This window comes from Antedon bifida, chromosome 10, assembly GCF_963402885.1.
Source record: "Antedon bifida chromosome 10, ecAntBifi1.1, whole genome shotgun sequence".
In the NCBI taxonomy this organism is placed as follows: Eukaryota; Metazoa; Echinodermata; class Crinoidea; order Comatulida; family Antedonidae; genus Antedon; species Antedon bifida.
In genome coordinates, this window is record NC_136235.1 from 16,596,611 (window position 1) to 16,621,679 (window position 25,069).

Consider the following 25,069-nt stretch of genomic DNA (forward strand, 5'->3'; position numbering starts at 1 on the left):
CCACCACTATTTAGTAAGTTGTATGTTGTTGGAATTCATGACCTTTGAACTTATTTCCGCGCGCGGTTTGTATATTTCGCGCGAGATAATCGTTTATACATTTGTTTGTGTTTTCTACTTAAAATTTACCTGTTTTGCTTGGTACGTATATGCCTAGATTGTCTAATAATAAAGATTAAAGATTTTGTTACAACAAATATTGAAATTAAATTGTGTAAAATGTGTTGTTTTTTGTATTTTACTGCATGCTGTAGTGATAATATTAAAGTTAGGTAGTAGGCTAGTAGCTTAGCCTTAGTTAGGCAGGCTCTAAAAAAGAGTAGGCATAGCCATAGCCTAGCCTCGGTGGTAGATACTACAAAAGATAACCTACACTTTTCAGCCACACGACACCACAACAGATGCCTGCCAGAGAGCAAGGGGCAGAAAGAAAGAGGGACAGTGCTAGTGCAACAAAACAACCTTTTGATTTAGGCCTAGGTAGGCCTAATGCACTTGTCAATTGTATGACCCACTATACGACCCCCGGGAGAGGTGCGTCATTTGTCCGATGTGCGTCATACCTTTGAATACCATGACACACCAGTGCGTCAAAAATGTGACTTACCTTTAGGTGACCATGACGCACCCATTTTGACGCACTGTGACCATGTTGTTTATGATATGGTGGGTGGTAAAGTGACGGACATTGACACACCTTGTTCATTGATGTGACGTACCTTCTAGGTTTTTTGACGCACCCCTGCGTCAGTAATTATATGTAAATGACGCACCCATGACGCACCTCTCCCGGGGGTCGTATAGTGGGTCATACAATTGATAAGTGCATAACTAAACTTTGATTCATACAAAAATAAAAACACGCCGGTCATTTAATAATAATTATTTATTATAAACTGTTTTATTTTGAAATAGAATATGATCGGGATGTCCACTCGAAAAGGACGTAAACGAAAGATTGTAAGTTCACCCCTGAGACTTTTAGGTGAATCACCAATACGTAAGGTTCGAAAATCCAGCATAGATGATGGCAATGATGAGGTCATCATATCGTAAGTACTTGCTTGGTTAATAATAAATATTAATAATTTTTCATCACAAAATTTTACTTTTAAACTAAACTTTTTCTCTTTTCCTACATAAAATGGTAAAAAAAATTAAATATAAATTAAAAAATATATATATTTTAAACTGTTTTGTATATATTATTTATGTTAATCATATTTATTTTAAACAGAAAACAACAACAAATTCAGAAGAGCTTATCCGCAGAATTTTTAAGCAAAAATGAATCAGATTCTGCAACATCAGCTGATGAATTGCTATCACCAATTGCTACAAAATCATTCTACAATAAAGGTACAAGCTGTAATTACCTAACACCACTCGAACGCAAGACACAAAGAGATCTTTTTGAGAGCGTAATCACTATACTTCCAGAACGGTTGAGTCAGACAGACAAGAACAAAGTGTCAAAATCGTCCAAGAAACAGTCAAAATCTAACAGTGTGCGAAAGACTACCAGTTCATCAAAACGCCTGAGTACAACTAGAAACAAAAAACTCAAAACAAAAGAAAGTAAATTGTTGAAGAAAAAGTCGTTGAAAGAAATTGATCCTGATAGTCAATCATCTCGAAAATCTGAAACAGAACTAAACAGTACCACATCAAAAGATTCCTCAAATAGTGATCAAGGATCACCAGAAGTGTCACCCATTAGGGATCCATTAAGAAAACATGTCTACCACAAAGGAACACCTACATCAAAATCCAAACGATCTAAGGTAAAAACAACTGGACAATTTGCACAAAAAGGAATACAAATGTATGTATCAGGATTGAGTAAAGGGAAGAAAAGTAGTTGCGGAAAAGTTGTGAAAGGGCAGCGCATAACAAAAGAAGTAAAGAAAAATTCCATGTCGAAATACCAAAAGCGAATGAGCAGTTTTGAAGATGAACTCAAAATTGAAGGAATTGAACCTTTGGAGCCAGTTAATGTACACTCGCCAAAGAAAGTAATTCATTCACCTCGTAGATCACCAAGGAAGCCTGTAACCAAGATTGATAGCCCTGATAAAGTTAAGGAGACGCAAGAGAATGTGATCATAGAAACGCCAGAAAGTTTGTCACATTTCTCTCAAAGTAAGTCTCACTGATTGATCATGTTTTAGATATTAAACTAAATTTGCTCTTAAAAATGCTACATATTGCTAAAATACAGTAAAACCACTATTAATAAAGGTAAACATCCGGGACTACTCAAATAATTGTCCCTTTAATAGGGGTGTCCCCTGAATAGGGGATTACATGGGGGAAAACCTAAAATAAACAATAGTTTGACCTGTACTTAAGAAATTGAGAAGAATTGAACATTTAGCAGCCACCATTTATTTCCCCATTGACAACTGTCAAAGATGAATGTGCATGCGTAAATTTTCTTGGTTTTTAATTTTTGTAGGTCCAATTGGTAATAAGCTAGTTGGTGACGCAACGTCTAATAAAGCATCAGTCAAGTTGTTCCCAGTGTTCACCCCTCCCACTAGTCCAAGTAGTGGAACATCGACACCATCACGGTCAAAATCTTCTAAAGAATTGCCAGCCACAAGTACACCTCAAACAGTAAAAAAAACGGGCAGACAGTTTATTACTAAGCTGAAGGATAAACAAGGCTTGGAACAGATGACATTGGTGAGTAGTGTATGGTACTAATATTTGCCTTTATAACACACCTGATTGTATTCTTGCAATTTGATTGGTCATTTAGGCATCATGGAAAAGTAATATCTAATGGTGATAATGAACGGTTCTGCTTTCTGTAAACGTTTTGAGAATTTTTGCCATGCGACGTTGTTGATTGATCACGTTCGGAAATCAACTTGCGCGCCGTCTATAACTGTTCTACTCCGCGTCTAAAGTTGGAACACTGCCTTTTTTAAGGGCCTAGCTTCCCGGCCTAGCATTCATCAATGATTTATGTTGGATAACTTGATGGATAACACACAGTAAACCCCCATGCTCCTCCCCTTCTAAATTCCAAAAAAATACAATTCTAACGATTGAAGATTGGGTTAAATGCAGTACATCATTTAGTTCCTGGTTTATCCTCCTCCACTGGAGGATCCTGAACTTGTTCAAATTATTTAAAAAAATACAAATTGTTGTTTTTATAGGATGCTGGTCAAAAGCAATTTGGTGCATTAAAATGTCAAACTTGTGGAATGGTGTATACGACAGGCCATCCAGAGGACGAGGCAGATCATGCTCAATTTCATAAGAAGTTCTTATCATTTGTCAAGTTTCCTGTAAGTATTTGAAAAATGGTTTAAAAAATTAAGAAATTGATGATTTTTTTATATGTGATATATATACATATGTTATATGAATATTGAATAAATTGATTGAATCAGATTAATAGACTAAACAGTTTCCAGGTATTTGGTGTTGCCTTTTGAACATATTTAACATATCATTTTATGTTGTATTATTGAATGTTTGTACAGGGTTGGAAAATTGAAAACATTCTTGAAGTATTTGATGATGGTAGAATTATACAAATCACTGAAAACGACCCAAAATATTGCAAGAAAAAGGTAAGTTACTTTGCAATAAATTTCTAGGAAAGATACCTGCCATAAACCAAATGTACTATAAAACTTCCCCAGTACAATTCTGGCCATTTTACAATACCCAATGTGTATGATGCGTGCAAGAGTTCAGTTTATGTCGCTTAGAGGTTTCACAACATTAGGCGCTATATAAATCCAGGATATTATTATTATTAAGAGCAAACTGTACATCCCTCTTTTAAAGTATAAATCCAAACGCAAATTACAGAAAAAATGACAATGCTGTGGGTATCAGTGGCTAGATCTCAATAATAATAATAATAATAATAAATAACATTTATAAAGCGCAAGAGACAAAGGTTTCAAAGCGCTGTGTTTTCCAAGATATGTGCAAGTAGTAGCGTGTGATTATGCTTCTCTGAAGAGATGAGTTTTGAGTTTAGTTTTAAATGTGATTACAGATTTTGATGAGCGTATTTCGAGGGGTAGAGTGTTCCAGAGTTTCAATGGAGATACAAAGTAAAAAAAGCTAAATCAAAACTATATACAGCCTGTAAAAACAGTCTCTTTTAAAGTATATATTTTCATTGTCAATAACAATTTGTTAATATAGATGAATAGGATACACACACACACACTAGCCTACTGTATGATCAAATTGGCTGTAAATAGATGACTTTATGACTACAATATTCATGATATTTCTTAGCACAACACATTTTTTATGATAATAGAATGCTGATAATGTATTCCATATGTATTATATTCACACCACCATTTATGGTTTTATTTGTAGGTTGATGAAGTTCGAGAGTTAGTTGATCATGAGCTTGGGTTCCCTAATGGCGGACACCCGTGCAGTCCATCTTCAAGGGTAATTAAACATTGTTTAATATTATTTAATAGTAATAAAATATCTGTTAAAATGCTTAATGTTGTCTACTTTTTAAAAATACATTACCAAAATAAACACCAAAGAAATGACTTTTGCCTCATGTTTTGTACTCACATAATAACAATTTGTCTAAACATTTAGGTTTTTTTATTTAACTGTATTTTCTAATAGAATTCTTCACATTTTCTACTATTTATTATTTTTATTCTTTCTTAGACACTGCTATTTATTTCCATCGACAACAAGGTTGCTGGTTGCCTAATAGCTGAAGAAATAAAAGAGGTGAGTTCTTTGCATGTACAAAATATTAACTATAGGTGTATGTAAACATAAAAATTAGGACTGTTTAACCAACAAGATAATATGTAGATAGCTCTGTCAAAATACAATATTACAGTAGTCAAATTATGTTATATTATAGGAACAATGTCACATGTGATGATTGTATTAAACCTAACTGTAAAAATAATTCCATGATACAGAATTAACATGTGACATATGACACGAAAAAAGTGATATTCAATTTTCTAACAACAATTTTTGAATATTCTAAAGGGTTATCGTGTGATACCAGAAAGCACTGAAGAGGACACGTTATTGAGTACAGGAGATGAGGTAACAGATGAGAAACAGAAAGCCTGGTGCTGTAGTAACAAAGCAGAACCAGTTGTATGCGGAGTCAGCAGAATTTGGTCATCGGTGCAGATGCGAAGAAGGAACATTGCTAGTAGGATGGTGGACTCTTTAAGGTTGGCACACTAACATGTTCTTTCATTTTGTAAACTAGTATTGTACAGTACCAATCAATATCCTTATCATATTGGTGCAGTTGTGGTAGCCAAGTGGTTAGGACACTTGACTATCATACTGAAAGACCCAGGTTCCTTTTAACAAAGACTCCACTCACCTGTAAATTAGTACCTGGTTGAAGGATGCTAGTGAGGATAAAGTTGATTTTCCACTAGGCGAATTTGTTCCCGCGAATCAAAAACATCAGCTTACATGCATGCGTATTCATGATACATCTTCCAAATCCCTCTCTACTCATGCATATAAGCTGGCGCTTTCGATTCGCACAAACAAATTCGCATGGTGGAAAGTCAGCTTAAGGCAGTTTGGAAAGAACTGGTCACCATACTACACAGTGCTATACTAATTACAGTACCCTACATTCATATAACGCAGGACTTGCTTTTCTTTTACCTTTACACATATAATATATGGTTTCTATTGCTGGTGAAAAGGTAATTTGAATCTGTTTCAGTATCTTTATTTACACCAGAATGAAAAGAAACAAACAGAAAAATATTTCAAGTTTTAATTGTATAATTTTTTTTATTCTCAGAATGAACTACATCTTTGGAACAACGCTCAGTAAGGATGATATTGCATTCTCGGATCCAACTCCGGACGGTAAAATCTTTGCGTCCTCCTACTGCGGAACTAAATCGTTTTTAGTCTACAAATATCAATAGATAGCATTACATATACAACAGTAGAACCTCTATTAAGGGGACACCTTCAAGACCAAACAAAGTTTCCCCTTATTTGGTGTGTCCCCTGAATAGAGGTTGATAGTAGTGTTAAAACATATAACCTCTCGTGTGTTTCTCAAAAGAGGGGTTCCACTGTATAACCTTAAAATTCAATTTGCTGATATTAATACAAATTTGCATGAAAACAGATTTAAGATTTTAATTAATATATTTTAATCTCTGTAATTAACATGTGTAGATATAGAACAGATCATCTTGCTGTAGATTAGATTGTAATTAATATGGTTTAACTAATCAAACTTATTATTTGACAAGCAAATTAAATGATAAACCTTAGTATGCTTGTCTTATAGAAAGATGTTAACAAATAAAAAAATTATGTTGAATGATAAACAGAAGCATAGTATTTGGTGTGTGTGCTAGAATCGGTTCGAAGATTTGGATGGAAAAAACATGTAAATATTAGAACAAGTAATTTGTTTACACTTGTAGTAGTGTTTAGACCTTGAGAATTAAAAATATAATTATTCATAAATGTTTATCTACTCTTTTTTTTCCAACTTGATGATGTAGTCTAGCAAATGGGGCAACATGGAAGTGTTTCGTTAGGGAGACTCCTCCCACCAGCTGCAGGGTAGGCTACACCAAAAGAAAAAGAGTGCCTACCCTATCAAGTTCAACAAAAATCCCCCATTTCTGGTTTCAAAAACAAAGAAAAAAAGGGCTTGGTTCCTGCCTTTACACTTATCCGGTGAAAACTTGTCTGTTGCCATTTTCTAAACTTGAATTCAATCTCTATAAGATGTACCTGTCACTGACGCTCCCCACCGAAAATAAAGCTCTGTCTTCGCTATCAATATAGTTTGACAAAAAAAGTGTGATGTACCCAAATAGGGTAGTTATATGCTTAAATATGGTAGTGATATGACATCATCATGTCCCTATATGGGCACATCACATTTTTTAGTACAAAGTTTGATAGTGTAGACAGACAGAAAAGGACATACTCTATCCACAAGACATTGTTTGCCAGATTGATAGCCTGCTATAGCCATTTATTTAATGAGCTAACAGAAGCAATTACAAACAAATCCCTTAACCATATTTTAAAAAAAAGCTTAAGATGCGCAGCATCAAACAAAACAACAGAAATTTCAAAGGTTCTTTTAAAGACAAATTTCATCTAATCGATACCTGAAACACATATTTATAATAATTATTACAGTAATAATGCTTTTTTATGTTGGGCTATCCTTGCTAATAAGAATATCCATACAACATAATTTCTATTAATAATTTGCATTTTGTCTTGATTATTAAAAAAAAATTATTAATTATAAAAAATATACAACCGTACAAATAGAGTTGTTCATTCGTTAAATATTACTGTACAATAGATTTTATCTAATATATTTTAAAAATAAAGTCATAGTATATCAAACTCATCATTCTATAACATACTTTTAATATTGTGGTTTATGATTAACTATCTAATTAGTTGCATTATCTATATATAATCATGAAACAAAAGATACTTCTGGATTAGCATGTTTTTGGATATTTTTTAATTATTATTATGTTAGCATCATCATATGAAATTGACAATGATAATTCGCAGTGATTTATTTAAAAACATTTATATTATTTTCTAAAAATTTCAAAAATATAAATATCATATTACAGTATTTATCCCAATTTAATAATTACAGTATAAAATTACTTAAACTACAATTTATAAAAGTTTGTATAAAAAATAAATATACATCACTCACAGGTTAATATTATTCATTAGGGACTTGTGAAACTTATTCTACTGCAGTAACTACAGTCTTTATTAACTGCAATAAACAGTGTGTATGATTTCCCATAAAATAGCTAAATAAAATGTTAAATGTATTTATTCTGGTCCTCAAGCTTAACTGGAAATTATTAGGCCCTCCATGGACCCACGGCAGCCAGCAGTGCAGCGCCTACCAGATCAGCATACCGGAGATGATCTCCTACTCTTTGCGAATAGTGTATCAAGTTCTTTAACATGCACTATATGTACACGGGACCAACTGCTTTACATCCCATCCGAAGGATGAGGCAATGAGAGTAAAGCATCTTGCCTAAGGATGCAATCAGTATGGTACAGATAGGCTTGAACCCATTCTATGCCTATCACAAATAATTGTACAAACGGGAAACTGCCATGCATCACCCTCCTGATTTTTTTCGTTCGGAATACTTAGATCTGTGCCTCTAGACTTAACTATTTTTCATTGAATATATACATTATAAAACGTGTATAAAAGTACAAAAATATTATGCAAGTTTCCAATCAGTTAATTTCATGATTAATATTTGGTTTGTATGTAGAATCGTCTAATTCGTAAACATACTAATCTTGTGAGCAACAGTATTAAGTGGGATCTTCCCAAGCGACCGTCTGCCTTTTTTCTCCGCAGTTCCTGGAGATTTTGTATTATTAGGACTGAAGAGTGAGAGTTGTAAACTTCTTACAGATGGAGATGAATATGCTTGTTTGCTATCAAACGTAGAAGTGACATTGGTGGGTTTTGATGCATGAGCATTGGCAGACGTTACTTCACGGAGAACAGTATGGAAGGTTTTGGGATCTTTCTTGCTGTTTGACGATTTACAGGGACTATTTTCTTTGTTATCAATGCTTGGCTTCATAGATGATGATTTAAAGCTGTTTGTACGTCTTGCACTTCTTATGACTGAAGATTTGAAACTGTGTTTACGGCTTGGAGTAGCCTCACTCAAAACTGACGATTTGAAGCTTTGTTTACGGCTTGGAATATTTTCACTGGTAACTGAAGATTTGAAACAGTGTTTACGACTTGGAGTAGCCTCACTTAAAACTGATGATTTAAAACTATGCTTTCGCATTGGTCTTATACTGCTTTTAAGCCCTGGACTAGTCTCACATCCTTGAGGTCTTCCATGTCCAAGACTAAGCCTAATATCTGTTTTCTCCTTTGTTTGGAATGTCTTGTGATAATCCACATTTGGTGCCAATATTGGTTCCACTCGTTTGGATTGATAATTTGGTGGGTTAACTTCTTTCAAAATACAAGTTGGCAAATCTACATTTACTGAATTCGTTTCACATTCATTTTTACATTCTCCGTCATGATTAACCATGATCTCTTCATTGTCGTTATTTAGCTTAGTTGAACTGTTTTTCTTTGTATCAGGAATGTTGTCATGCTGTCCTTCTGTCACCTTGATTTCTTTCTCATCAGTTGCCACATCTTTACTTTGTTTATCCAGCTTCCATAAAATGTAAGGCTTCTGTTTCTTTTTTATCCTTTCTGTAGTTGGCTCCACAACAGGTTTCTTCATCATTTCCTTAGATTCTTCTATCTTTCTTGACATATCTTCTCTCGATTTGAAAACTAATTTTCTTTGAGATGGCACAGAGGGTCGTCCTTGTTCAAGAATATCCAGATAAATCTTCTCTGCTTCATACCTGGTCATCAAACCTGGTGACTGTAAAGACATGTTTGGCATGTCCTTCAAGGATAACCCTTGTGTCATATCAAGAGAATCCTCTAAATCTTGATTACTTCTTGCATGAGTACATTCTTGGTGGTTTTCTAAACTTTTATTCTGAAGACTACTATCCATTAAAACGTTCTCTTTAGCCGCATCATAATGCTCAGCTAGAATACTTGCAAAACCAGTACAATTCAATCGATAGTCTGTGAAAGTGAGCCCAAGTTCATAAGTTATATCTTCCTGAACGAGGCAATTTATATTTGACATCTCCAGCTCCTTCTGGGTTTCCATTCTGGTGGTGAGATCAAGCAGACAACTATCACTAACACTTCTCTGAATGGCTAGCTTACAAGAGTCGTATGAATGCTGCATGTGGGTCGATTTCTCTGATGTAGCGCTGTAGTTTAACTGGTAAATACTGCCACTGTTGAAGCTGAAGTCTCTCGGTGATTTGTGCGGAGAGACTGACCTCGATCTGAACGATATCTCAGCATCTAGGCCACAAGATCCAGGTGTTGATTCAGAGTATACATGATCATGAGGGCAGTGCTTTTCGATGTCTTTGAGAATAGTGGTAGAGAGTGAAATGTGTCCACTTGGGTGGAAACACCTGTAGTATAATACCATGCTTAGAATTCCTGCAAGAAAACAAGTAAACCATCAGTTTGTAAATCTGGGCTCAGGTTTCTATGCATGAAACAGGTGTAAGATGTAATGAACTTCAATAGTGTATCGGCTGAGCAAGGAAGGTTTAAATACAGTCAACTATCCAAATAACGGACACCCTTAGGCTGGCCTATGTCTGGTTTTCCGGAAAGTGTAATATTCGGAATGAATTTCTAATGGTAAAAAAGAATTTGTGACCCTTTGAACCTCGAGATAAACTGTATAGCCATAAAGGAAATATATAGACATAAAATATATTTTAAATGTGGATGAAAAAATTACAAACAAAGAGCAGGTTTGGAAAAACCGTAACAAAAATGACATACTATTTTTGTTGTTGAAATGCTTTAAAAAATTAATTTATAAATCATTTGTACAATAATAAACAAGAAAAAGCATTCCGACTAACCTACAAAAAATCCACCAAAAACAATTGTATAGCCAGCCACATTATACTGATTATTTGGTTCGCTGTAAAGACTCCAAAGAATTACAAGAATCATGTCTTCTATAAATATGATGGAATAAAATGCAACTATACGGAATCTAGAGCTACCCTCCTTCAAGTTGAAGAAACAGAAGATGTAGATAATGCTGATGGTGACGTTGAAGAGACGCTCCTCAGGCCATGTTGCGCAGAAGTCAGTGTCTTGTTGATAAACCCACAAGAACATTACTAACCAATGGGCAGCTGAGAAGGCAACAGAATTATTATTAGAACATACTACAAGCGAACAATATAATTCTTCAATATATGAAATTCAAGAGTAAAAAAATAAAATCTAAAAAAATTCTATTTATAAAAACAAACAAATTACAGTCAGAAGCACATTGTTCCAAAAACAATATAGCATTAAGAAAAGATGGGACTATAGCATACTTAATAAATGAATGCATGTTATTAGTCAATACACAAACTGTTGTACATCAATGTAGGCCTACATAAGTCATTGAATATTCAATTTGTTATTAGTACTAATTTGAGGTGGGTCTTATCCAGTGTAAATTTGTTCCCCCAGCATATGTAACATTTCTGTCACCAAGTCAATGTCTGTTAGTAAAGATTTTTGTCTGTTACTAGAACTAGCTCAGGTATACATGAAATGCCATGTGTGTCAAAATGTTTATATTTTTACCAATACTATGTCAAATCTCTGTCTAGAATATCTAGTTTAGTACTGTTGTCCACCTTTGCCTTTTTTACATGTACCATAACTTTTATTAATTTTCCAAGAAAAATTGTAAAACAATAATAATTACCAACAACAGGAAAGATGTAGGCCTTAAATATGGAAGCAAACAGTACTAGTGACATTACACGTGATGAAACCATTCCAATCCGCCATATCGTCTGGAAGACGAGACCTGGCCATGAGATGTGAGCCTTGTCAATGCGCATCTTGCGTTGTGCTTTGCTGTAAGCTGCAATTGCCCAGCATAGGGATATGAGTGATACAGCAGCTGATACACCTACAACATGACATTTTATAATTTATAGAAAATGATTGAAATTGCATTTATAAAGGGGATTTTATTCTTCAATTAAAAAATTAAATTAAAAATTATATATTCAACCATAAGATGTCCTTGTTTGTGCATATAGGTTTTTGTTTTTTCACCAATATTTATATTAATTTACAGATTTATATTTATTACAGATTGAATCAAACAAGGTAGGTCCCGAAATTTTGCACAGAGAAATCTGAATTACACTGTATGTAACAGTGTGTAAAAAATATAATATGTATTTATAACACTAAAAATAACTACTACTAGACATTAAGAACATCAGCATCTAACATTTGAACATGTCAACATTTTAACTTGTTAGATGTTAGGGGTAGGGGTAATAACCTATGACTTGCAGCCTAACTGGGCTGAATTGCGTTCAGGTGTGGACGGCACATTTACAGTAACTTTCTTCTCTCCTAAGGGTCCACCAAACAGCACCCGTTCGTCTGTCAACAACGACAGGGGCTGAATGGACCAGTACACCGGGGTAACTACTACTCTGATGTCTTATTACTATGTACCTGTAAAGTAGTTCTCATCATTTGTGGCAACCATTATGTAGAGTTGAAGAACAAGTTGCGGAGCAGACTCCATGAACGACTCAAATAAACGTAGCATTGAAACATCGCTTTGTTGATGATACAGAAGTTCAAAATCACTAGAGTCGTGAGAATGCCTTGCGTCCATACCAGTCTGGAACACACATACATATCTGAACAGAAAAGAGAAAACAAATATTAATGAGAAAGGAGAAATACCACAAACCTTGTGGCTTGGTGGATGTGATGCTACAAGGCTACCAATCTAAGGGTCCTGGGTTCAAGTCCTGCCATATGTCAGGATTTTTTTCTAATGACAAATTACAACTCCACTCCCAAAGACTTGTAATAAGACTTTGTTTATGTAGAGAATCTTGTTTATATGTTTGTCTTGTGAACGGGATTTAAGAAGAATAGTGAATCATAATGAATTCGCTTATGTATGGTTATCCTTGACAATTTGCCTAAATTATAAAAACAAAACAACCTTACATTACTACTAGACTAGTTTTTTATTCACCATCATTAAATAACAATATTTTATGACAAATTTGAATGCAAGGAGACCAAAAGGCAAAGCTCGCAAAATATAAAAATACATTTACTAATATTTAGTCTAACTAGTACATTGTCATTACTGCAAAACTGTCTCACCTTTTGAGGGTACCGAGTTGAAATATGTGTAGCAGCCAATCAGATGTGGTCATGTCATCATCATCTAACAGATACCAGCGAGCGCTGAACACATGCACAATGACAGATGGAACGAGTGTGAAAAACAATGTAAGAAATCCCCAGAAGTACTCGGGCGCGCTGAAGTATTGCACACATACGATCATATCTATTTTTAAATTAAAATGATTCATAAACAATTTTGTTTTTGTTTCACACACACACAGCAGAAAAAAATGCAAAATGAATATGGAATAAAAATGTAAATTATTTTTTTTCACTTGGTTGGCATAGCCTAGTTATTAATTAGGACCTCTAAACCGCCAGCTCGCTAAAAGCGGTTGTGTATGCTCACAGTAATATAATAGGTAATGATTGTCCTAGCTAGGCTAGCCCAAGTCTAGGTTTGTACACCGGGCCAGGGCACACATCATGCATGGCCGCAGTGCGATGTTTGTGCTGACTGCGAGTGCTAGGCCTAGCCTTTAGACCTACCTGTAACGATATCCATTAAATATGTGGCCACAGAAATTCCAAGGAATGTAGCATCAAACAAATTGAACGTTGAATTTTGATAAAAGAAATACTTTTCACAGTGTTCACATGGTGGAACTGTCTCATCAAGAAAGGAAGGAACATCGCCTTGTTTTTTTCGCGGTGACATTTTGAATTTTTTCTAAACAAACTATATCAAAGTATAGAGGGCGCGCGGTAGAAAAAACTTTGCATCAGAATAAAAATGTACAGTGACATAAACACTCACATTTTAAAGGTACAGTAAGCAAATTACAATAACTTTATTCCATAAATATTTCTAATGGTTTACAAGTATTTATCAATATACACATATTATAATTTATGACCGGTTTCATACCATATAAAAAGTAATAGTGAATTATAAGTAGTTTAAACAATTTTGAATGCTGTACACATATTTTGTGTTTTAATATTTTCTAATAATATTATTACAGTCAAAAGTTGGCAAGTTATAGGTTAGAATTAGGAGAAGCATTCACCACCCCACTATGCATTTTCAAAAAGGTATTTCAATTAATATATTGATCCCTTTTTTGTCAACAATTTTTAAATAGACTAACAGAACAAAAATTGAAAAAAAAGAGATTTTTTTTCCAGAATGCAGAAGTTCGACAAACTTCAGAAAGTGAGCGGGAAAAAGACCTTTAATGAGGACGTTCCTTAGCCAATACTTTGGCAGCTCTGCCAAACTAAGTGGGATTGTATACTGAATAAGGGTGTTGTCATTTCTAAGACTAAGACATAAGAAATATTAGTAGGAATTGGGGTGAAGAATGGGGGGCGTGGGGTTAAGAATGGGGGATGTGGGGTGAAGAATGGGGGATGACTCGACTCATAATAGAAATATTTTGGAGCAGATTTAAAATGCTACATAGTTTATATAATAAACAAATTGACTAAAATATATTTATTTATACAGTATATTCCACTAATGGTACTCTTGTGTCGTATTAACATAGAGGAGAATCAATATCAGGTAATGTCCTTCTCAGTTGGGGGTCTTCGTATTGTATTTCTAACTACCATGTTCTTCATCCAATCAATGCATTCATGAATACCATCCCTAGAAAAAGAAGTATAAGTCTTAAGCTCTGTCTACACTGTAAAACCAGTTTGACAAAAAAAGTGTGATGTGCCCACATATGGTAGTGATATGACATCATCGTGTCCATATATGGGCACATCACATTTTTTTGCCACATAAAGTTTGATAGCGCAGACAGAGCTTTAAGTGTAAATTAAAACTCACAAATCACTTTGGTCCTGAAGGTGTCCCCTTAATAGGGGTTCTAATGTACTTACTCAAAACTCCTAATGCACTTGTGAATTGTATGACCCACCATACGACCACCGAAAGAGGTGCGTATCGGACATATGAATGCCATAACTTGCCTTTACGTGACCATGACGCACCCATTTTGACGAACTTTGACCATGTTGTTTATAATATGATGGGTGGTAAAGTGACGGACATTAACACACCATTGTTCGTTGATGTACCATTTAGGTTCTTTGACGTTAATAATAATTTGTAAATGACGCATCCATGAAGCACCTCTCCCGGGGGTCGTATAAAGTACATAGTAGGATACATCTATAATGTAATTTCACTCTTACTTGGTAGTACATTATAGTAGTAAAACAACTAGTAGAAATAATAGTTCTGTACAACTTACCCAGTTTTTGCTGAAATTGCTTGTACATGGCAATCCCGTCTGCCAATCTTTGTTGAACTCTGATTAAAAGTTTCCTTGATAGTATCAACGGATAAACAACCCTAAAAAGTGGGACAAAAACATAATATATAAAAGGTACACATCAATAGATCCAATACAGGACACTCCCAACAGTTTTAAAGCTCTGTCCACACTATCAAACTAGTTTGATGTGCCAAATATGGTAGTGATATACATAAATATGGTAGTGATATGACATCATCATGTCCATATATGGGCACATCACATTTGTTTTTGTCACATAAAGTTTGATAGTGTAGACAAGGCTTTAAACGCATTCAGAATTTGTAAATGCTGAATCAATTAATTATTTATTCTTACATCAACATCTTGTTTATTGGCAAGCACCAGTAGCGGAACTCCATTCAATGTCTCATGAGTAAGCATCTCATCTGAAAATAATAATTTACAAATATTGTGAAAATGTAAACATTGTGTCTAGCACAAAGCGTCTAGCTCACAAATATAGAACAGGTGTCTAGCACATGCGTCCGCTTACATGTCTAGCACATGCGTCTAGCTCACACACAAACACAAGCCACTCACCAAATGCCTCTCTTGATTCGTCTAATCTGCTACTATCCGATGAATCAATGACGTAGATCACACCATGTGACTCTGCATAGTACTATACAATGAGGTAAGACTAGAGTTAGTTTGAGCCAAAAAACTGTAATGTCTAAAGCTCTGTCTACACTATCAAACTAGTTTGACAAAAAAAGTGTGATGTGCCCAAATATAGTAGTGATATGACATACATCATTATGTCCATATATCGTATGTATTTTTTGTCACATAAAGTGCCACATAGTGTAGAGTGAGCTTAAAGCTCTGTCCACACTTTCAAACTTCATGTGACAACAAAATGTGATGTGATGATATGGACATGATGATGTCATATCACTACCATATTTGGGTACGTCACTCTTTTTTTGTCGAACTAGTTCGATAGTGTAGACAAAGCTTAACATTAAGATGTGAACAGTTCAAATAAAATTTGGGAAATTGGGGAAGAGAATTTAATTTTCTAGGCCCTATCATTCTACTTGCATAAGGCAGGGAGTTACATCTCCCTGCATAAGGTAATGTATATGTAAAATAAGGTAAATTGTAAATGTTACCTTATCCCATAGAGCCTGGAGTTCCTCTTGACCTCCCAGATCCCAGAAATTCAATCTGACATGACCCCTATCAATTTTACCAACTGCAATAAAACAAGTCAAAAACATTGTAAGAGCATGGGATCAATACATGGTTCAGCCTGGCCACCTGTGTGACAGTGTGTTCAGCCACCTGTGTGCACATTTTACCACGTATCACAAAAATGATTTTACTTCTTACTGTTTAATCCAACTGTTGTTGTAATTTTGTCAAGTTGTCCACCTTTGTAATGTTTATCAAACTGCATTTGTGATTGTTCCAAGTATGTCTGTTATAAACAAAAAGAGGCACACATTCAAATACAAAATAACTTCACAGTTTATTGGTTATCAATCATCGGTACATCTAAAAAATTATGTTATTAAAAAATATAATACATCATATATCAATAAATGTTATTGTAATATAAAATAATGTATATCTATAAGAGGATAGCAGGGTTTTCAACTTTGTATAATTTCAGCCTTGATAACAAATGTTATTGTTTGTATTATAATGTACATGCACACACAGAATTATTTTTTGACTCAACAGCTACAGCATCACACAAAAATAAAAAGTTAATTATTCTCTATTATAGATACAAATTTTCAAAAACAAGGGTATTTTGTAGCGTAGATCATAATTATCGTGTTTAATCAGGGGTTTATATTTTTGTATAGGTTAAAAAATAACATAAAATTCTTTCCATAATTCGCGAATTCGCATAGTAATTACAAATGTTCGGTGGTACTTGGAATGCTGGGTATATGGCTTGATGTTCACTTACTGTTTTGCCTGCATTGTCCAAACCAAGAATCAAGATGTAATATTCATCTTTCCTAAACATGAACTTCCAAAGGCCAGATAGAAGAGCAAACATTTTGTTTTCGTATCCTTAAAAAAATAATAACTTGATTAACGATAACATGAAACACATTTTTATTCATTAATAATAATATTAATATAATACTAGGCCTCGAATAATACTAATAGTAGTTCATTATATATGAATCAATGACAATAAATAATATAATACTAGGCCTAATAGCCTACTGGACCTGTATAAATAAAAATGATTGTTTTCAGTTTTCGTCTGTGAGTTAGTCTATTTAGGGCCTAGGCCTATGCAATTTTTTAAAACCCGATCATCTCTAATGGACCCGATCGTCCATGCAGACCCAATCGTCTGTCACCCGTCCGTAGGTAGGTGTAGCTAGCCTAGCTAGGCCCTCCTCCTAGCTAGCTAGCTAGTAGGCCTAGGCTAGGCCTAGTAAGAAAGGGTCCTAAATGTATGACATAAGCTAGGCCTATGTTATTATGCTAGATGGAATTGGCACTAGGCCTAGCCTAGGGAGGGCACTAAGTATGTTACTAGGCTACATACTAGGCAGCAAACGCTAATGCTAGGCCTAGGCTAGGCCTACCTACCTATATTATTTTATTCCACGTCCACACCACCACATCATTCATTCAATTCAACGTGTTCAAATGAAGCAATTCGCGTCGCGTCGTGTAGCTAAACGCGTCATATTTCTCATCGCGTTTATAAGAAAAATCCATTATAGATCATGGTCGATCGCCCTCTTTTGCATTATTTTTTATCATAAATTGGTTGGTCACGTAATATTTGTCAGTATTAATTACTATTCACTATAATTTACAATCATTTTAAACAATTTTAATGATATTATTAAGTTTCTATTGTTATTAGTATCAACTTAATTATGTTTACTATTCATATGATAATATCATTATTAATATTAATTATAGGTACCAATTGAAAATTCTGTGAGATGGCAAAAAGTATTAATCAATTCAGCGGCACTCTGTCACAAAATAAAAATATAAATTAATATAAAGCATTGATTTATATATTTCTTGCTAGCGCATATGCTGCTTGAATTCGTCACTGGGAGTATAATCGGTGAAGAACAATTTTGTCCATTGTTGGCCTAGAAAGTTTCCAAGTACTTACGTTTTAGTACCATTTATAAGGAAATCCGGCGCCTTAGAAACCGTTTGTATTATATTTTAATAACAAATTTACTTTTACATCCCCTAAATAGGATGTTATAATATGGCATAATAATGGTTTTCTCTGCAATTAGATAGACCTAAATTCTGCTCGGCACACAGTCAACTTTTATTTCAAGTGGTATACATCAATAAGTACATCTTATGGTGTTGAATTAGGTTTAATTATTAATTGTAAATATTTATTTAATATTTCGATTAGGCCGCGCCTATTCCGATCCTAGTTTCATGCACTTTCACAATCTTCCTCTACCACCGCTAGGTGGCGGTATTTATATTCCTACTATTAGATTATTACGTTGAACAATACAGAGAGCTGCAACAGGATTAGCCCCCACTTTTATTGAGCTGTTTTAACATAATTAAAATCATAATTATGAAGACTATTATTCCGTTAGCAGTACCCTGTGTTTAAACTAAGTAAATTACAATAAATTAATATTAAAAGTTATTTGTTTTACATGCCCGTACTTTCTTTTAACAATAAATTTAACAAACATGAATTGTTCATGTACCAGCTTAATTCACGTATTACCATATCATAATGTAATTAAATAAGTAAAGTAAGCACCACTATATCATTTTAGTGTGTAATATTATTTCAGGCACACCGTCTATAATTACATTTTAATTTATACTGTGTTTTGCTGGTTTTAATAATACAACCGTACTCGTGTTCTCACCATTTTTCAAAACCTACTGGTACTTCGTAGTATAGTAAAGCATGTAATGTATCCGACCTTTGTCTCTATTTAGGCCTACTGTCTTAGTATGTGATCTTTTGTAGCAAAATCTGTGCCCATTGATTCGCAACCGTTAAAGCTCTGTCTACACTATCAATCTAGTTTGACAAAAAAAAGTGTGATGTGATGCCCAATGGTATAGTGATAATGCTTAATGGTAGTGATATGATGTCTTATATATGGGCACATCACATGTTTTTGTCACATAAAGTTTGATAGAGTAGACGAGAAGGAAGCTGTGAAATAAAATCAATTTAGAGACATTCTCTTGTAAGGAACCCACAAGAAAATAAGGTTGTTTATCATGAAAGAGATGTTCAACAAGTTTTTGTTTCCATAGAAAACATTTACTCTTCCCTCACGTTTGTAATAGACACATAATGAGATCGAATTGAAATTAATGAACGCATTACATTATACACTGTTAAGATATTGCTACACAAAAAAGCTCACTTTTCTATACTCTCATTTTTCTGACTACCAAAGGTTTTATTCATCAAAAACATTGTGTGTAAATCGAATTACGTTGCCTGTGATTTCAAAATAATCGTACCATTGTGAAACATTACCTATACAATGGTACGCAAGAAGATATTGCTGTGCAATATGAAACTTCTGTATTTTTTGATAGAATTTTTAGGCTTCTTTATGAATTTTTATTGGTGTGCTATTTGTGTCTAGTTTATTGTAACATATTTTAGATTTTTATGATGATGATTGTGCTTGTATTGTTGTGTGCTTTTTTGTTAACGTATTTTATGAATACTTTTTTTGTATCACCACAATCAAATGGATTAAGCCTACCCAGTTGGGATAATACAGTTTTATTGATTTGAATTTAACAGAACTCTACAATACGTCTTCTGTACAAGTGCAATTTGCATCATGCAAGCAGCAGCAAAGAAAACTGGAATTAGGAAAAATTGAAGTTAGGTTTTGGTTTAGCTGCAGTCTCAGAGACAAAGCGAAACGCAACATCTCTCTTATTGCCGTAGGTAATAACACAATCTAGACTTATGAAAACAAAAACCAAACATCAACAGATTAATAATAATAAATAGTTTCAAATACTGTGATAATCTATTTTGAAAACAATTTTAAAGGGCATCGATTTTTAAGAATAACAATTCCATATAATGATAACATTGTTAAGATGGTTATATGATTTCACAGAAACCTCGATAAACATTAATGTTAAGCATATGCTTTCACAAAAACGTCTATAAACATTAATGTTATATGAATCAGTGTTTATATTAAGCGAGACATTGTAGGCCTACTGTATATGGAAAAATAATAATATAATATAGGCTAATTAAATTGGTCTCAAGACCTTCAAATCCACCTATTCAAACTCTACATTAATGTTTCCATGCTACGACTTCTAATTCATCTAAAATTTAAATTAAAGTAATGCATCTTAGTTGATCATGCTTCGGTAAGACAAAATAATATGAGATCGTGCGCAAGGCCAATTCATTAATAATAACATCAACAATACAAAAACATTGCGGGAATATGGATAAACGACATATTACAATTATGACCCATTTCTTGATTAACGCGCACAATGCTGGATACTATAGTGCATTGTTCCCAGACAAAGGATGAATGCCGAATTGCTTTGATAACTATTTTAGCCTAGGCATAAAAGATCGTTTCAAACTATATCTTGAACACGTGCAGCAATCTGTATGATCATTCATTTCCGTTATTGCGAGTCGAAACTCATTTACCGCTAATAAAATCCAATCAGTGGATTCGAAGAGCTCGATCGATCGCTATGGAAACGCACTTAGTCTTCGCGTGTTTTAAGTGATTATTAAGCATGCGTCGTATTTGAATGTCTAATGAAGAGCGAAGGGCGTGATGTTAAATTCGATGCTTTTCTGTCCCAAGTACTGATTTGAAGGAGAATATCATGGCCACTACTTTTCTATGAATAAATTTAAGCTGACGACAAAGAAAATTAAATTTTAGAAATTGCTATAACATGGAATTTACTTTTTCTAGGTTTTTTTTCTTCTAAATAGGCCTAGCACAAAATGGTGTATTATTATGATAACCTTGTGGAGTTTTCATAACTATTATTATACAGGTTTAATAATATTTCTCCATGATATTACAAATACTGTACGATATGCTTAAAACAAAATCATTTGTCAAACTGTCCTGATTAATATATTTTATTATTTTGGCACTGAAATGTCATAATAAGCGTTTCTGTTTTTAAGTGACCGCAAAAAAAACCAAAAAAACAAAACCAGCCAGAATATCACAGCAAACTGAAACTATTTGGTATCACATCATTCAAAACAGTCACAATTTATGTTTTCAAAGTAAGATATGAAAACATAATAATGGTGGTGCTGATAATGACAACGACAATGGCGATGGTGATGATGATAAAGGATAAAGAGTACGGCTGATAAGAATGTCGATGATGACGATGATGAGAATGACGATGATGATGATGAGGTTGATGAGAATGACGATGGTGATGGTGATAGTGATGATGTTGATGATGATGATGTTGATGAAAATGACGTCAATGTTGATGAGAATGATGACGATGATGATGATGTTGATGATGATGAAGATTATGATGATGATAAATGATGATGATGATGATAATTATAACGTCGATGTAGGCCTAATAACGATGATGATGACGATTATGATGAAGATGATGATAATGACGTCGATGTTGAAGAGACGACGATGATAATGAAAATGTTGAAAATCCCGCAACAACCAGGAGGGGGTATGTTTTCCACAACTAGGAATGTTTAATTTCACTCTTGTTTGAAAGGCACTTCAGGAAAAGTGGGGTTGGTTCGCTCCATGGTTTAATGTAGCTGGCCTAATATTATATGGGCGTACAAGATTATCATATGTTAGCAATGCATAATAATACTGAATAAGAATAAAACAATAAATATTTAATACAAATAATTAATAATAATAAACATCAGTCGATCTAAACCAAAATGATGTCCTTTGTTTCACAAACACTTGTTTGTAGTCGTGCAACGTTACGTCAAGCATGTTAATTCCACTGATTGGTTCAAGTTAATTAACTTTCATTTAATCTATGACTCCTGCTTGTTTCTCAATTGAAATCTATACTTCTCAGTGACAGGATATTGCGATTGTTAAAGCGGATAACAGGCTTGGGAATCGTACAGGTGCGGCGGAAACATACCCAAGATATCCAGTTACTTATAGAATATTAATAAAAATTTTAAAAAAAAACTTGATCAAATTTACTTGTATGTGTGACGACTATCATAACAGGGAGTAGAAAAAAAATCACCTCCCTGATCATAACATCATAGTTCTTGTAATGTCTTCCTTATATCATTCCTATTTATATTGTATAGTTTTGTTATCTATTGTGTAATTTAATAATAGTTTTTATTGAAATTGATTTTCACCAAATAGATGAATTAACGAATTATATGAACAGACAAGCACACGATTTCACCCGTGTTATTTTCCATTTCCCCGTTTGTCCTTCGTAGTTTTAAGCTATAGTTTTATTCCAGTTTAACTCCCATAATTATTACTGTTTGTTATCTTTATCTATTGTTTGAGTATTAATTGGATAGTTCTATTAAAATAGATTTCAACCAAATAAATGAATGATGTAGGTTACGGACAAGGTTTCTCTCAGTTGTTTTTTATTTTTCCAATCATACCCAAATGGGTTTTTTTCTTCGTATAGGCCTAGTTTAAGGTTATGATTTTTTTTAAGCAGAAAGATTTTACGGTTTATCATAATCTATTAAATTTTTAGTATAGGCCTAAATGCTATCATTCATTTTAATCCTGGTAGACACTTGGGGGAGCGACTGAACGAGCAACGAATCCAATTATTATATATCTAACTATTCACATGGGCCTAGGCCTACACGAATTTCGTTTTTCAATACTTCTTTTTCTTCTTATACAAAATTATATGAACATTTGTCATGTCAAATCTTCAAACTTCATCTCGTTTTCTTTAACCTGTGTCAGTACCACTATTTAAAAGATACAATTTGTTTACTGCAGTGACAGTTCTACATTGAAAAAAAATAAATCAGTGAGAAGATGTAGTTACTGCAGTAATAGAATAATTTCGACATGGTCCCTGATAATTCCTTAATAAACCTCTTGGTACTTTACCAGGTGTCTGTGACACAAATCTCTTTTGATTGGCATCGATTTACTTGTTTCTAATGCGAAAATCAAACATCATCAATTGATATTAAATACAAGATCAAATTCATAGTTTTCCCAGTCGCACTTATTTCGGATTAGTACGTTTAAAGCAAATATAATATGGTTACAAGTGTTGAAGGATTAGGTAAAATGCTGTAAACAAAAGCCAAGCAGCTGTGGTATAGAGATTGTCATCCACATGGTGTGGCTGAGCGCTGTATTGTATAATCCTGTGTGGGAATAATCCAAAACACCACCTACCTATCTTTTTTTTCATCCGCACAAACTCTTTAGCTTCCAAGCCTCAACTTCGAAGTAAAGGAGGGCTTCAGCAAGATGGGGAAGGGATGGGTGTAAACAAGTAGGCTATATGCTCGGCAATCTTGATTTTATTCAAAGACAAAACGAGGCAATTATTTTAAATCATAATGTTCACTTTATAGTCTTTATTATTTGTTTTTATTGGCTCGATATGAATGTTTGATTATCGTATATTATAGTTGTCTAAGATTGTATAGTCCTAATCGTCGTGCGTATAATGCATTCCTCATATCGAGCCTGTCATTAATATATGATGAGTGGCTTTACTAGGCCTACTCAAACTACTCCAATAAAAGTCAAGTAATATTTATATTAATATCAATATGTAGCCACTTGTTGTCCATCTTTTGTTTACTTTGAGAGAATCTAATATTAAACTTATAAACAAAGTCCGAACATACAAGTGTGGCCAACGAGAATGTTGTAACACTAACATTATAACCATCTGCATTACAAGTGTAATTAACACTGGTGACAGTTGCTAGGAATACAGTACAATTAAGATAGAACTTTTAATTTTATATACCGATACCCTCAATCGCAATATTGTCAGCACGTGGATGAGTTTACTCGTTTAAACTACCCATTGTCCCGAATGAAATTACTTTTTTGTGACGGTACAGGTACAGCATAATATTATAGGCTATCGAATCTTAAATAAATCGCAATTGTTGACATTTGAAACTGTTAAGTTATCAATTATTAATATCCAAACGTGTTCCGGTGTCTTCACCTTAATTAAATATTGATGAAGTTGTTGTCATTTATTTTGCGGCTCATCCGATATCATTGTAAGGTGTTTAAAGACTTGATCGATTTAATTGTAATACTGAAACCACATACATTTTGCCATGAAACTAACCCCAGCGAGTCAACTGCATATTGTTCTTCGTATTGTTCAAAGCTATCCTATTGGTGTACATTTTCAATGATGGAAATGGTATTATTTTCATCAACGAAAAACAAAATAAACACCAACAAAAGACTTAGTATACGGTGCACTAAAAACATAGGAAGGGACACGGCTTGACGCACGTGGGTAAAAATGGTGCCATCCATGCGGGGAAAATCGTTTACACACTCTTCTCTGTCGGAGTTAAATTAGGCCTACATCGTGCGTTCAAATGGATCTGAACTAAACGTTACATCCGATATGGCCCTGAAGCCTCGTAGTTACCAATAGGGAGGAATACGAGAGTTAAATAAATCTAATGTGGTTTAACCCGTCGTGCGTTCAAATGGATATGGGGGTGGGGAGGTTTGGTATGGTCTAAACGTTACATCCGATATAGCCCTGAAACCTATCGGAGTTATCGGATAGGAACATCGGAGTTGCAATAGGGAGGAATACGAGAGTTACGGTTAGCCTACCGATAACACGAGCACTTTCTTTTACGTTGTTGGTTGTATCGGATTTAGGTTCAGCTTGTGCGAGTAAGAACATTTTAACAATAAAAAAAACACTTCCAATGCATGCAAAATGACATTTTATC

General features: G+C 34.1%; 4 protein-coding genes across 5 annotated transcripts in view; 1 reads left to right on the plus strand and 3 right to left on the minus strand.

The window, feature by feature from the left end:
* Positions 1–25,069, minus strand: part of LOC144854866 (signal peptide peptidase-like) — an 83,741-nt gene that overhangs the window by 16,969 nt on the left and 41,703 nt on the right. The gene's annotated exons all lie outside the window — the stretch shown is intronic.
* LOC144854859 (uncharacterized) lies at positions 49–6,492 on the plus strand. Its single transcript, XM_078712858.1, has 10 exons — positions 49–141; positions 916–1,052; positions 1,238–2,142; positions 2,459–2,688; positions 3,171–3,302; positions 3,501–3,590; positions 4,363–4,440; positions 4,678–4,743; positions 5,017–5,210; positions 5,807–6,492. The coding sequence occupies exons 2-10, from the start codon at positions 919–921 to the stop codon at positions 5,934–5,936; spliced, it is 1,959 nt and encodes a 652-aa protein (XP_078568984.1). The 5' UTR covers positions 49–141; positions 916–918; the 3' UTR covers positions 5,937–6,492.
* Positions 6,883–13,475, minus strand: LOC144853937 (uncharacterized). The gene is made up of 6 exons (XM_078711806.1): positions 13,352–13,475; positions 12,839–13,025; positions 12,167–12,357; positions 11,394–11,603; positions 10,543–10,824; positions 6,883–10,105 (listed from the first exon to the last, which is right to left on the minus strand). Exons 1-6 carry the CDS (start codon positions 13,365–13,367, stop codon positions 8,325–8,327), a joined length of 2,667 nt encoding a protein of 888 aa, XP_078567932.1. The 5' UTR covers positions 13,368–13,475; the 3' UTR covers positions 6,883–8,324.
* On the minus strand, positions 13,630–17,752 carry LOC144853574 (ADP-ribosylation factor-related protein 1-like). Of its 2 annotated transcripts, none has more exons than XM_078711283.1 (8): positions 17,701–17,752; positions 17,060–17,166; positions 16,471–16,558; positions 16,251–16,333; positions 15,676–15,757; positions 15,451–15,521; positions 15,070–15,170; positions 13,630–14,456 (listed from the first exon to the last, which is right to left on the minus strand). In XM_078711283.1, exons 2-8 carry the CDS (start codon positions 17,150–17,152, stop codon positions 14,366–14,368), a joined length of 609 nt encoding a protein of 202 aa, XP_078567409.1. In that variant the 5' UTR covers positions 17,153–17,166; positions 17,701–17,752; the 3' UTR covers positions 13,630–14,365. The 2 variants fall into 2 exon arrangements, with proteins under 2 accessions (XP_078567409.1, XP_078567408.1); XM_078711282.1 differs by having other exon boundaries at positions 17,657–17,744.

Excerpts from the sequence above, each read along its gene's own strand:
- LOC144854859 (XM_078712858.1), top strand. The coding sequence starts at position 919 with ATGATCGGGATGTCCACTCGAAAAGGACGTAAACGAAAGATTGTAAGT. Across the intron at positions 2,143-2,458 it reads TTTGTCACATTTCTCTCAAA|GTCCAATTGGTAATAAGCTA; the intron begins GTAAGTCTCACT and ends TAATTTTTGTAG. Across the intron at positions 4,744-5,016 it reads TAGCTGAAGAAATAAAAGAG|GGTTATCGTGTGATACCAGA; the intron begins GTGAGTTCTTTG and ends AATATTCTAAAG.
- LOC144853937 (XM_078711806.1), bottom strand. Across the intron at positions 12,358-12,838 it reads CAACTCGGTACCCTCAAAAG|ATATGTATGTGTGTTCCAGA; the intron begins GTGAGACAGTTT and ends TTTTCTGTTCAG. Across the intron at positions 11,604-12,166 it reads TGATGAGAACTACTTTACAG|GTGTATCAGCTGCTGTATCA; the intron begins GTACATAGTAAT and ends GTCATGTTGTAG.
- LOC144853574 (XM_078711283.1), bottom strand. The coding sequence starts at position 17,152 with ATGTTTGCTCTTCTATCTGGCCTTTGGAAGTTCATGTTTAGGAAAGAT. Across the intron at positions 15,758-16,250 it reads TCCAGGCTCTATGGGATAAG|TACTATGCAGAGTCACATGG; the intron begins GTAACATTTACA and ends CTCATTGTATAG. Across the intron at positions 15,171-15,450 it reads CCAATAAACAAGATGTTGAT|GGTTGTTTATCCGTTGATAC; the intron begins GTAAGAATAAAT and ends CCCACTTTTTAG.